Here is a 13,922-nt window from a genome sequence, read left to right as displayed (position 1 = left end):
AACATATCAATGAAAAAATTAAATAAAAAGCTACTACTATCCCTTGCCGGTGTCCCTGCCCGGTGGAGTCGCGATATTCATTATATTACTGTTAAGCTCACTATCAATATTAAAATATGCCAAACCATGTGTCATGTATCACAGCTACATTTATGACCATTGCAGCAAAACAAACCGCGTGAAAATCAGTTCGGTATTCCTTGAGGTATGATTAATTAAATGCGTTGACAGCTCATTACACCTGCCAAACAGATTACACTGAGTGGAGCGGGTGACCGGTCCAAGATGGCGGCCCCACGTCTCGTCAGCCCCAGTAGGGAGTATCGGTCGATGCTGCGTCTACTCTCTATTATGTCTATGGCATCCTCTGTAGGATGCATAAGGAAGTGGCCTCAACCTAGAATAAAAAACGAGACGGCCTTCGTAGGACGGGAGGAAAAGGAAACAGGAAGTATCATGTTGATTTGCCAACACATTTAGAGCATCGTTGCGCTCTCACACTACTTAAATGAAGGAAAAATATTTATAAATTTGGAAAGTAATTTGAAAAAAAAATGCTTTTACTTGTTTCATTTTGCTCAATGTTTGAGGATCTGCAGCGTACATACAACAGACATCTGTTAGAGAAAAAAAGTTTATCTGGTTTTACTGGAGGCACTTTAAGTTAAGTTGAAAAGACCACATCCGCGCTTGTGTGTACGTCTGCCGGCGCCAGTATTTTTCAAATTAACGACGGTTCTTTATGGTGATGCAAAGAATTGTGGGTTATCTGTAGCAGCGAAGGATACACCTGACCTGATGCATCCTTCGAAGTCCTGTGAAAGAAGGTCGCATTCGGAGTGTCCTACTTGCTTTTCTGAAATGAGACAGCCTCGATGACGCATGCACCCTTCGAATGAGACCTTCTGAGGACACATCCTTCTAAATGAGACACAGCTAATGACCTCAAGGCTGTAATGTGATTAAGGCACACGTGATCCAAATTAGCCGTTACGCTTTCTCCAATAGTATTACCAAAGATGAGAGGGTCTGTATTAACAAAGTCTATAGAATACCCAAGATGTGGCGACACAAGATGTGTCACTCGTATAGTTTTGAATGAGAAAAATAAGCTTTTTATAATGCTATTTGAGCAAAAGAAACCAAATAGTCCTGTCACGCGGCGGCCATCTTTAAAACGCCTCTCTCGAGCATCCAAGTGCAGCTCCTATCTCTTTGAATGGGGAAACATCAAATTCTCCCAAACTGTTCACTAAGCTTACGATTATATTTCATATTTGAAATAACCAATGAAATCGGAAAACAACTGTGTCATAAATGTTGTTTCTTTTGCTCAAATAGGTTATAAAACGGTAATTTTTCAGGCTAGATCAGCCAGTGCGCATGCGCAGACCGCAACCGGGACTTCTAACGGCAGCTGCAGTGACGCGCTGACTTTACCAGTTAGCGATTGGCTCTTTCAATCAGAAGGCGGGTCTTCCTGCGATTGAACGTTGCATTTTCCGCATTCAAGACTATAGTGACACGTCTTGGGTAGTCTTTGGTAATACAAACCCGCTCATCTCCCTATAATAAGACAATATCTGCTTATATTGACATAGACCAGTCTCAATAAACTCAAATGCATTAAATAGTAGTGTCAGTTAGTGCGGCCTATTACTTTATGGAAACTTAAAAGATCTTTTTTGTCCTTTAAGTAAAGAACATATCTAGAATTATCATCATTAATTATTTTGTCAAATTTGTAGTTATTATATTGAATATTTATTTCCTTACAGAGACATTTCATAAATTCATACACTGTGTATACACAGTGTAGAAGCAGTCATGAGTGTCATGTAATAATGATACAAATTCATGTATGAATCAATGTTCTTGATCTCTCTTTATCATTTAAATGTGCTTACTAAAAACTGCACAAATATTTAAATTACATTTTAGATTGAATTATCGAACTGCATTGAGATGATAAAGGTAAAAAAGAAGAAAAAAGGTTCTTTACACATCATGTAATGGTGTATGAAAATAATACACAATGGGAACACAGCCTTGTACACATAAAATACTAAAACTTTATTTAGATACACATTTACATATATTGTAATAAAGATAAATGTACATTTGTGCATATGCACCCTTCTTAAATTCCCAGCATGTTACGCTCCTCCTTCTGCCTTTGAACATGATGGTTTGTCAACATGAAATTAAAATCAATGAAACAGAAAAAAACAACTAATTATGAGCATGCATGCCATGCACGATTTCATTTGAGATGTGCTGTTACTGGCTGAGTGAATGTCATTCATATTCAAACGGATCCTCATACAGGTTTCTCCAGCAAATTATATCTTTATTTAATGTCATATTTACAGTGTTTCTTCCCGTATATACTTTGTTATTAAAACTCTGTAAATTAATATATCACTTAAATCTATAATGTCTGTTTCAAGAACAATAACAAAGAAGCAAAGAAACTAATTACAAAACCATAATAGTAAAATCTAAAAGCATTCAGTTCTTTTGTTCAGTACTAAGCAGCTGTAAAATATATTTTATGTTTCAAGCTCTGTACAATAATCCTTGACAAATGAACCAGTCCAGGATCTTCACCATATTTCAAACCGCTTGTCTCCGATGAACTGCTTTCTGTCACTGATTTTGTTTCCAAAAAGTCTACAAAGACAAAATAACAGACTTATTAAACCTGCATGGTTCACAATAAGAAAATGTGATGTGTTTTCTAGTTCCACTAAATCCTCAGTTTGTGATAAATTACTTTTTACCTTAGAAAAACATAATTTATGCGTGACATCCTTTATTCATGACAAAGGGATATTTCTCAAAGACTGATTTCGTGTGTGTAGGTCTCAAAAAGTGACATTTAAAAATAATTTTCTATATTTATTTTCTCCTGATTGCTCTGTTTGTTGCCAACCACGCTTTATTATTAATTCACTAATTAGGTTCAGAAATAACAAAGACAGCCAATTATTTAAAGAAAAAAGGAAATATTTCTCATTTGTTTCTCCTGAGAAAAACACCCTAGTAGTCTCACACGTCTCTTTACTTTATTTTCCTGGGATTAGAACAAAATACTCATAAATATTTATCAATCATCACATAAATATGTTTTCCATGATGGACCACTGTCATTTATGTATGACACACATTTAAAATTCAAAATGTTTGCATTTATTACACAAAATATGTGTTTTATCAAAATATTGACTGGTATTTCAAACCTTCAAAATATACTTGCAATATATATCTTCAACAATGTAGATCTGAAGTTAGCATTGTTTGTGATTTTGTTTTGGTAACCAAATCATATTCCAGATAACAGACCCATATGACTTTATTAACATAACTAAAGTAATGTGTCAATGTTTTGTTTGGATAAATTACTAAAAAGAAAACTGCTTGCTTTTACTCGGTTTCATTTATAAATGGCATGAGCAAAAAGAAAGGTTAACAAACCTACACTAATAAACCCCAGACACACACTTACCGTACAGTCTGAATATTGCTGTGAGTGCAGACGGCACTGTGGATTCTCTTTGCTGATTCATCTGTTATTTTATTGTGACTCAGGCTGTAAGAAGAAATGAGATGGACAGATTAAAATAACATAAATGAACATAACTTGAATACAGAATACAGAGTTTTTTCTCTATTCCGGATGTGTCTGTGTAACTCACTCCAGAGTCTGGGTTTTGTGCAGATGTGGCAGCAGCGGCTCCATGCAGTGATCAGTGAGTTTGCAGTGACTGAGATCCAGTTCTGTCAGTCCTTCAGAATATTCCAGAAACAGCGTGAGATGTTCACAAGCTCTCTGGTCCATCTGAGTGTGACTGAGGTCCATCTCTCCTCCTAAAGCCTGTGAAAGAGCCTCAGTGCTCCTCATAAAGCCTCTCTCAGCTCCATCTGTACTAATACAAGCCAGAAACTGCAGCAGAAGAGCTTTACTACAGCTGATGAGAGAGAGCACAACAACAAATGTGAAAGTGACAATAATATACAGGGATTTTTTATGGATATAAATTAATGCACTGCGTCATATCAGTAAAGTAAGGGATCTATCAGATGTTTACCTCAGCTGGACTTGAGGCAGGATTGGCCAAAGTAGTTTCAGGGCCTCATCAGAGAGCTCACAGTCCTGTAAGATCAACTTCACAATACTTTGCGTTTTCTGAAGCATAGATGAGATTATTCTACAGTCTTTTTCAGCTAGTTTAAAATGTTCTTGATTTTGTGTGTCTGTTAAATCCAGAGCAGAGCAGCAGGAGAAGTCCAGTCTGTTGTGAAGAGCTGAGAGAAGAACATCTGCTGCCTTCTGCTGGAGATCAGAGGAACTGCAGCAATGAAGCAGCTTCAGCAACAGCAGCCTGTCAGCACTAAACCACACACACAAATACTGTTAACAAACACACACATGCATTACTAAACCGTCATGTTTATTATGAAATCAGTGCTGTTATATCAGTAAACCTGAGTTGTGTGACTCTGCTGAGTAAAGGCAGAAAGCTCTCTAGCTCCTCGTCTGGTATGGAGGTCCAGAGCAGATTGAGTTTGACAGTGTTGCAGTGCTGTAGAGTGAAGCGCAGGGCAGCGCAGTGAACAGAGTCCAACACTCTGCCATTCAGGTTGATGTCATTTCCTATTGAACTCATCAGACTGGACACATACTGAGGAATACGAGTCTCATAAATCTCCATAATGATGGACAGAGTAAAGCTGGGGCTCAACCTGTGGAGAATAAGATCCCTCGATGAAATCCACTTAAATCAAAGGCACTCAGTAAATACAAATCCTCAAACTGACAAGTAAACTACAAGCAACTTTAATGACTTCAATGGATGCAATTTAACTGTTTAGTCATGATGTCACTTTGTAGGCTGACCCAAAAGGCCAATTTGACTTGGAAATAGAAGTAATCAAGTGAAAAAGTCTGTCTACGATATAAAACATAGTCTGACCTCAGTTCCAGTTAAGTTTTAGTTAATTATATGAGGACTACAACTACCACAATGATGTTAGTTTAATGTGCCTGACATATCAGACAACTGTAGTTCTAGTTTGAAACGTGTTTTTAAAGTGCACCCGTTTCAACAAGCAAACTCACATTTAAGGAATGACTAAAACAGGAAAGAATCTTCAACTGTTAACAACAGATCGTGTTTTAGTCACAAGTTGAGTAAAATGAGGTTTAAAAAGGATTTTAAATTCCAAGTCATGGCTCAAAAATAGCAATTCTCTGCCAGGTTTTACAACAGTCTTACAAACTGAACAGCTCTATGCTTGAGAGATTCTTTTACCGTTTCAGCTGGATTCTGTCTAATAATGGCAGAAGTTCTCTGATGTTTTCACAAGAGATTTTGCTCTTTCTAAAGTCCAACTTCAAGTTTAGAGCTTGATGTTGCAGCAGGTAATGAATCACTTCCCAGGTCAATGAGCAGGAGGTCAGATCCTTAGACACCTTCTTCAGGAAAGAGCGTGTCAGTTCATCATCCTGTGCTTCATAAACCACTGAAACCAGCTGCTGAAGAGCCTCTTTAGAGAGCCTGAACACACAGACAGAACAGGACTCACCAATTTGTAAAAGTTTATCTTACTCACAAAACTTGGGCCACTGAGCTGAACACAAACCTGATAATCAGAGGTTCCTGGAGACCCAACAGAGTCGTGAGACACAGAGCCTCTGATTTACACTCAGTAAGATCCAAACACTGGACAGACAACAGTCTCAGGAGAGACATCAAGCTGCTCATGATATGAGGAAGATTTTGCTTCGAGTCTTTTGTGATCAGTGAAAGCTCATCTGTGGTCAGTGGAAATGGACCCTTAAATGACCTCAGCGTTCTGACCATCTTCACTAACATCCAGTCTTCCAAACTGTCAAAAACAAAATCAAAGATCATGAGAAACATTCACATCATATTTTAGGACGTGTCATTCTATCACAGAAGTCATTTAAACAGTTTATAGGAAAGCTTGAGGTATCTCAAACCTCAGTTTCTGCAGGTGTTTGATGTGTTTGAAGAGCAGTTTGAGTCCTCTGAGAGAAATGGCTTGTGGCTTTAGAGTCAGGTTTAGTTTTGAGGGTGAAAGACCCAGAACTCTCCTCACAGATCTGCAGGTGCTGCTGGGTAATTTTCCACTCAGAGTGATGGTGAAGTCTAAAGCCTGGAGCAGAGGAGTCACCTGATCTGCCTTCACTCTGGGTCCAAACACTTCACATAGAGATGGGATGAACCGCTCTGCATTCCTACAGGACAATCATATACAAAATAAATATTTGGAATAATATACAATTATCCTGTTCTGGTAATATTCTAGTATTTTGTTTGTCTCGTCTTAAATTAAAATATTTACTGTATAAAGTGCATGTTTATAATATGTGGTGGAAAAAGCATATTCACAAGTCTTATTTACAATAAACAGCAGTGTTTATCAGACCTCAGCTGTGAGATGTAAGGCATACACTAAAATAATCCTCTAATCACCCAATTTGAAGTGTATCAGTCGCACAGGATTAGCTTTTAGGATATGTATATGTAAATTAATTGTTGTTTTAGATGCAAAGTTTATGGACATTTTGGGCAGGAAACATTGAAATCGCTGTCAGTAATATACAATAAATATTACAATACAAGACTGTTACTATATTGCACTATATTATATTTAAATCAAAGATAAGCTTACCATGCATCATCTTGGAAAAAAGTTTGATGTATTTAAGTCTGTACCACATGTAGTCAGCATTAATTCTCTAAATAAGTTATGATGCATGTATTTTATTTTCTGTTTGAGCAGCATCTAATTTAGACTCTTCAAAGCTGCAATAATTCTATGGTGTTTTACTAGCATTACAGTTTCAACAGGAGTAAAATATTATGTTTATGTTGTTGAATTAATTATTAATTTAACCAATGTTTAAATCAATGACTGCTTCAAAATGCATGCTGTTAATTAAATCATTGTTAAAACATTTGCATCTAGCCAACTGTATGAATAAAAGTAATATTACAACCTAATTAAATAAACAGTGAATAAACTAACTGTACAAGCTGAATAAAGGTATATGCACATATGCTACGAAGCATAAATCTTTATTCAGATTTCAGAATGAGCACTTTCTCATGTGTAATAAATATGTAGAGGCTCTCGGCTGTCCGATGTTTATCATGTTCATCTGTTTTTCGCTGCTGTTTTTAATAAGCAGGGAAATTCCTGACATTAAACAAATAACCATTTACATGCTTAGGATATTTACATTTTAATAATGTACAGGGAGGCTTTAGATATAACATGGTGACGCGTTAGGTGATGCTTTCTCACTAAAAATGTATGATTTCCTATTAACTCAAAAGAATGTATGGGAATACTAGGGTATACCAATATGGCGGGGCTGATTTCACTTTAATGATGTCATGAGCAATCCAGGTCTCTATTATAGATTATTATTATAGATCAGTGGTTTGTCATAATTTACAGGATTGGGGACGCTGTGATGAGGGGCAGCATTTTAAGTTCCACTCATTCTGCTCTTTGTACTCGCAAAAAAAAAAAATGTAGCCAATAATCCTAACTGAGATTAGAAAGTATGGAAACAAAACAAATCAACCCCAGAGTAATATTTTCCCCATGAGTCTCTCACCTCAGCTGTGAGATGTAGGGCAGACACTGGAGGAATCCCTTCACTTCACTCTCTTCATCTGTCCAGTCTATCAGCTCTACTGGTTTCTTCTCTGTTGGGAGTTTCAGCACTTCTAGGAGGATGGAGCTCTTTCTCTCTGAGAGGTCTATTCTCCAGACTGCAGGAGCTGACTGATAAATTGGCTGTAATGCTGGAAGGACACTCCTGCCTGTTTGAGTCTCATAGTCCTTCACATGTGAGTACAGATCCAGCAGTATATCACACTGATAATGAAGGTCAGTGTAGTTTTCACGGAAGGGAAAAGATGTGTAGCTGCACACAGATGTTAATAATTCAGAGTAATTTTCTCCTTTATTTGCATCAAACTCTGACGCTGAAACAATCAGATTCAGTAGAAACTTTACAGCAGCTTCTCTCCTGAAGTTATCAATGTCAAACCTGTGGAGACACAAATAATTATGACTTCAATGTTTAATGTACAGTATGATCAAAAATACTGCAGGTGACAAATGAAATGATTTAAATATAAAATACATATGAAAGCTGATGAATGATTTGAAAGATTCAATGTCAGTTTGTATTTTAGCTGTAGTGGCCGGTTGTCGAGTGGTGTGTTGTAAATATAATCCTAAAGTGAATAAATAGTAAAGTGTTTTGTATTGGTTCAATCTTTTCAAATCTAAACTACATATTAAAGTGAGAGTAATTTAAATAATTTCCTTCAAATTCCCATTTAACCCCGTGTCACAGCCATTACATATTTTATTGCCTTTTTACTCTATCAAATGTTTTAGTAATCACCCTAAATTATATATCATTTGAAAGCTTTAAAACTCAAAATTCATCCTGTGAAAACCATTTTGAAATTGGAAATTGCGTTGCCATGGAAATGGTTCTTTAAAATCTTTCAGAGGTCTCCTCCCCCTAAGTGGGCGGAGTCAAGTGTCATATTACAAAATTATTACAGTATTTTACAATCAAAACTTTTTATAATCTTAACAAAATACATATCGTTGGAAAGGTCAGAGTCTCAAAACTCCATATGTGGTGGTTATTTTGTGATAGACGTAAAACTGACAAAGAAATTTAGACATTTGTGACAGAAAAATGCATCAAAAAATGTCGATGGAGTTTGGGTGTCACCGGTGGCTGTTTGTGGTATAACACCCTAAATAAAATCTCACAGGAACCTCCATTTATGAAGTTTTTGGTGAGATATAAAGAAACCTTCCTTTAAATAACAATAATTTCAGACCAAAGGGGTGGAATGAGGGTTGAAAATATTTTGATTATGCATATGTTTTTGTAAGTGTGTTAAGTAAAAAATAATTTAAAAAATCCATGCCATGAACCCCTTTAAGAGATTTAATTATTAGTCTGCTTTATTCTAAGTAAGTGTAAGCCGTTCTCAAAAATATGAATATAAAAACAGTCTGTATTTTCTCAGGTGATTTGCGGTTGTTGTCACTGTGTGCTCCTGAGTGTATTCTATGAGGCACTATTCAGAATGCAATGCACTGTGAGGTTTCCCAGTCGATATATGGACAAAGGCATCCAGCTATTGTTGTAGCTGACTAAAAGTGACAGTCTTTATCACAGAATATTTTCTGACTCATTCTGCGATAAGAATCCCCATCAGATCACAAAAGGAAGTTATTTCAAACACTCAGTTGATGCGGTTGTTGTCACTGTGTAAGATATCTGAAATATGAGGCACTAATCAGAATGAAACACACTCAGTGGCGGAGCTAGAGTTTTATACATGGGGTGGCCAGGGGGTGTCCAAGGCTAATTCAGGGGGTCCATGGACCATGACACAAAATCAGTGTATAACTCCAACCTGGCATTAAAAAAGCATGAATAAATCCTACAATAGCTGATTACTTCACATTACCACACATTAGCTATACATTCCTACCGTAACTTCAAATGTTAGTCTATTGAAGCTTATTTCTCTTAATTCTATCACCTCATTAACCAGTGGCTGGAGCCTGGAGTGAGAATTATTCATGAATAATTAACAAGCCTGTGATTAACATTACCAGTCAAAAGATTTAGAACAGTAAGATTTATAATGTTTTTAATTCTCTTCTGCTCACCAAGCCTGCATTTATTTGATCCAAAATACAGCAAAAGCAGAAATATTTGTATTATTTAAAATAACTGCTTTCTATTTGAATATATTTTAAAATGTCATTTATTCCTGTGATTTCAAAGCTGAATTTTTAGCTCAAAAAACATTTATTATAATTTTTATTATTATTATTGCTGTTGTTGAAAACAGTCGATAATAATTTTTTCCGGTTTCTTTGATGAAGAGAAAGTTCAGAAGAACAGCATTTATCTGAAATAGAAATCTTTTGTAACATTATAAATGTCTTTATCATCAGTTTTGATTTAAAACATCCTTACTAAATAAAAGTAGTAATTTCTATAATACCCCTCCCAAAAAAATAATAATAAAATAAAATAAATAATTATACAGACTCAAAGTAAAATAAATAAATAAATATTTCAGATAAATGCTAATCTTTTGATCTTTGTATTCATTAAAAGAATCCTGAAAAAATTTACTAAACTGTTTTAAATATTTATAACAATAATGATATGGTTTTTATGATACTATTTTTTTTATGTAAAAAATATTTCTTGAGCAGCAAATCAGCTTATTAGACTGATTTCTGAAGGATCATGTGACACTGAAGACTGGAGGAATGATGCTGAAAATTTAGCTTTGATTACAGAAATAAATTACATTTTAAAATATATTCAAATAAAGCAGTCATTTTAAATAATAAACATTTCACAATATTACTGCTTTTGCTGCATTTTGGATCAAATAAATCCAGGCTTGGTGAGCAGAAGAGAATTAAAAATCTTGTTCAAACACTTTTGACTGGTAATGTACACTTATTTTTTCTAAACTAAACTATACAGGGAACCCTATTGTTAAGGTTAAAGTAACAATTGGCTTGTATACAAGTTCATATTAGACAATTTTTATAATAATGTTATATCTATTCATTTTTATTAATCATAATAAAAAAGAGCAATTATGAGTAAATATTTAAATGTAATTTGTGCTAAATTCTCTCTATTTTTCTCAAGTTTATGGACACTGGGTGGATTTTCTGTTGTTATGTGACGATGTTTTCTAGCTGCTGTCAAATGGCCTAAAAATATATAGTTTTCTCTGTATATTATCTACACTCTTAAAAATAAAGGTGCTTAAAAGGTTCCTCACAGCGATGCCATAGAAGAACCATTTCTGGTTCCATAAAGAAATATTCAGTCAAAGGTTCTTTAAAGAATCATCTATTTCTTATCTTTTTATAATCTGAAGAACCTTCTTTCGCCACAAAGAAGCTTTTGTGAAACAGAAAGGTTCTTCAGATGTTGAAGGTTCTTTATGGAACTATTTAGACAAAAAGGTTCTTCTATGGCATCATGAAGCACCTTTACTTTTAAGAGTGTATGATAGAAAAATGTATTTCAATATTAAAATGACATCATTTTAATCATTTAAATACTGTCATAAGCATGAAGTGTATGGATGGTGACTGAATGATTCACAAAGTCAGTCAGGGAAAGTTGCACTTGCTGACACGGGTAACTGATCCAACACAAAATATATTTCTTTATGTACGTAATTATGCAGGAAATCTTAAACATGAACATTATTACTATTATCAAAAATAGTATTAGTATCAGAAATTGATTCAAATATACAATAAATATTACAATACAAGACTGTTGCTATATTGCACTATATTATTTATTTGCACTAAATATCTATTATAGATTATTATAATAGATCAGTGGTTTGTCATAATTTACAGGATTGGGGACACTGTGATGAGGGGCAGCATTTTTGCTCTTTGTACTCGCAAAAAAAAATAAAATAAATAAATATGTAGCCAATAATCCTAACTGAGATTAGAAAGTATGGAAACAAAACAAATCAACCCCAGAGTAATATTTTCCCCATGAGTCTCTCACCTCAGCTGTGAGATGTAGGGCAGACACTGGAGGAATCCCTTCACTTCACTCTCTTCATCTGTCCAGTCTATCAGCTCTACTGGTTTCTTCTCTGTTGGGAGTTTCAGCACTTCTAGGAGGATGGAGCTCTTTCTCTCTGAGAGCTTTATTCTCCAGACTGCAGGAGCTGACTGATAAATTGGCTGTAATGCTGGAAGGATACTCCTGCCTGTTTGAGTCTCATAGTCCTTCACATGTGAACACAGATCCAGCAGGAAATCACACTGATTATGAAGGTCAGTGTAGTTTTCACGGAAGGGAAAAGATGTGTAGCTGCACACAGATGTTAATAATTCAGTGTAATTTTCTCCTTTATTTGCATCAAACTCTGACGCTGAAACAATCAGATTCAGTAGAAACTTTACAGCAGCTTCTCTCTCGAAGTTATCAATGTCAAACCTGTGGAGACACAAATAATTATCACTTCAATGTTTAATGTACAGTATGATCAAAAATACTGCAGGTGACAAATGAAATGATTTAAATATAAAATACATATGAAAGCTGATGAATGATTTGAAAGAATCAATGTCAGTTTGTATTTTAGCTGTAGTGGCCGGTTGTCGAGTGGTGTGTTGTAAATATAATCCTAAAGTGAATAAATAGTAAAGTGTTTTGTATTGGTTCAATCTTTTAAAATCTAAACTACATATTAAAGTGAGAGTAATTTAAATAATTTCCTTCAAATTCCCATTTAACCCCGTGTCACAGCCATTACATATTTTATTGCCTTTTTACTCTATCAAATGTTTTAGTAATCACCCTAAATTATATATCATTTGAAAGCTTTAAAACTCAAAATGAATCCTGTGAAAACCATTTTGAAATTGGAAATTGTGTTGCCATGGAAATGTTTTTTTTTAAATCATTCAGAAGTCTCCTCCCCCTAAGTGGGCGGAGTCAAGTGTCATATTACAAAATTATTACAGTATTTTACAATCAAAACTTTTTATAATCTTAACAAAATACATATCGTTGGAAAGGTCAGAGTCTCAAAACTCCATATGTGGTGGTTATTTTGTGATAGACGTAAAACTGACAAAGAAATTTAGACATTTGTGACAGAAAAATGCATCAAAAACGTCAATGTAGTTTGGGTGTCACCGGTGGCTGTTTGTGGTATAACACCCTAAATAAAATCTCACAGGAACCTCCATTTATGAAGTTTTTGGTGAGATATAAAGAAACCTTCCTTTAAATAACAATAATTTCAGACCAAAGGGGTGGAATGAGGGTTGAAAATATTTTTGATTATGCATATGTTTTTGTAAGTGTGTTAAGTAAAAAATCTTAAAATAATTAAAAAAATCCATGCCATGAACCCCTTTAAGAGATTTAATTATTAGTCTGCTTTATTCTAAGTAAGTGTAAGCCGTTCTCAAAAATATGAATATAAAAACAGTCTGTATTTTCTCAGGTGATTTGCGGTTGTTGTCACTGTGTGCTCCTGAGTGTATTCTATGAGGCACTATTCAGAATGCAATGCACTGTGAGGTTTCCCAGTTGATATATGGACAAAGGCATCCAGCTATTGTTGTAGCTGACTAAAAGTGACAGTCTTTATCACAGAATATTTTCTGACTCATTCTGCGATAAGAATCCACATCAGATCACAAAAGGAAGTTATTTCAAACACTCAGTTGATGCGGTTGTTGTCACTGTGTAAGATATCTGAAATATGAGGCACTAATCAGAATGAAACACACTCAGTGGCGGAGCTAGAGTTTTATACATGGGGTGGCCAGGGGGTGTCCAAGGCTAATTCAGGGGGTCCATGAAACATGACACAAAATCAGTGTATAACTCCAACCTGGCATTAAAAAAGCATGAATAAATCCTACAATTGCTGATTACTTCACATTACCACACATTAGCTATACATTCCTACCGTAACTTCAAATGTTAGTCTATTGAAGCTTATTTCTCTTAATTCTATCACCTCATTAACCAGTGGCTGGAGCCTGGAGTGAGAATTATTCATGAATAATTAACAAGCCTGTGATTAACATTACCAGTCAAAAGATTTAGAACAGTCAGATTTATAATGTTTTTAATTCTCTTCTGCTCACCAAGCCTGCATTTATTTGATCCAAAATAAGCAAAAGCAGAAATATTTTTATTATTTAAAATAACTGCTTTCTATTTGAATATATTTTAAAATGTCATTTATTCCTGTGATTTCAAAGCTGAATTTTTAGCTCAAAAAACATTTATTAAATGTACTAAA

General features: G+C 34.9%; 1 protein-coding gene across 1 annotated transcript in view; it reads right to left on the bottom strand.

The window, feature by feature from the left end:
- Positions 1 to 2,050: 2,050 nt before the first annotated feature.
- The window catches only part of LOC306851579 (uncharacterized protein), a 64,659-nt gene continuing 52,787 nt past the window's right edge, over positions 2,051 to 13,922 (bottom strand). The window contains exons 24-33 of the mRNA XM_079387926.1: positions 11,657 to 12,094; positions 7,658 to 8,095; positions 6,008 to 6,265; positions 5,647 to 5,892; positions 5,316 to 5,561; positions 4,489 to 4,746; positions 4,092 to 4,394; positions 3,699 to 3,971; positions 3,509 to 3,592; positions 2,051 to 2,673 (exon numbers count right to left, since the gene is read on the bottom strand). Of these exons, the coding sequence (XP_079244052.1) occupies positions 2,607 to 2,673; positions 3,509 to 3,592; positions 3,699 to 3,971; positions 4,092 to 4,394; positions 4,489 to 4,746; positions 5,316 to 5,561; positions 5,647 to 5,892; positions 6,008 to 6,265; positions 7,658 to 8,095; positions 11,657 to 12,094 (2,611 nt within the window). The 3' untranslated portion in view covers positions 2,051 to 2,606. The remainder of the gene's footprint in view (positions 2,674 to 3,508; positions 3,593 to 3,698; positions 3,972 to 4,091; positions 4,395 to 4,488; positions 4,747 to 5,315; positions 5,562 to 5,646; positions 5,893 to 6,007; positions 6,266 to 7,657; positions 8,096 to 11,656; positions 12,095 to 13,922) is intronic.

Source organism: Barbus barbus, assembly GCF_936440315.1.
Source record: "Barbus barbus genome assembly, chromosome: 31".
Classification (NCBI taxonomy): Eukaryota; Metazoa; Chordata; class Actinopteri; order Cypriniformes; family Cyprinidae; genus Barbus; species Barbus barbus.
The sequence above is the reverse complement of the archived record's forward strand: the minus strand, read 5'-3'. Positions and strand labels throughout refer to the sequence as shown.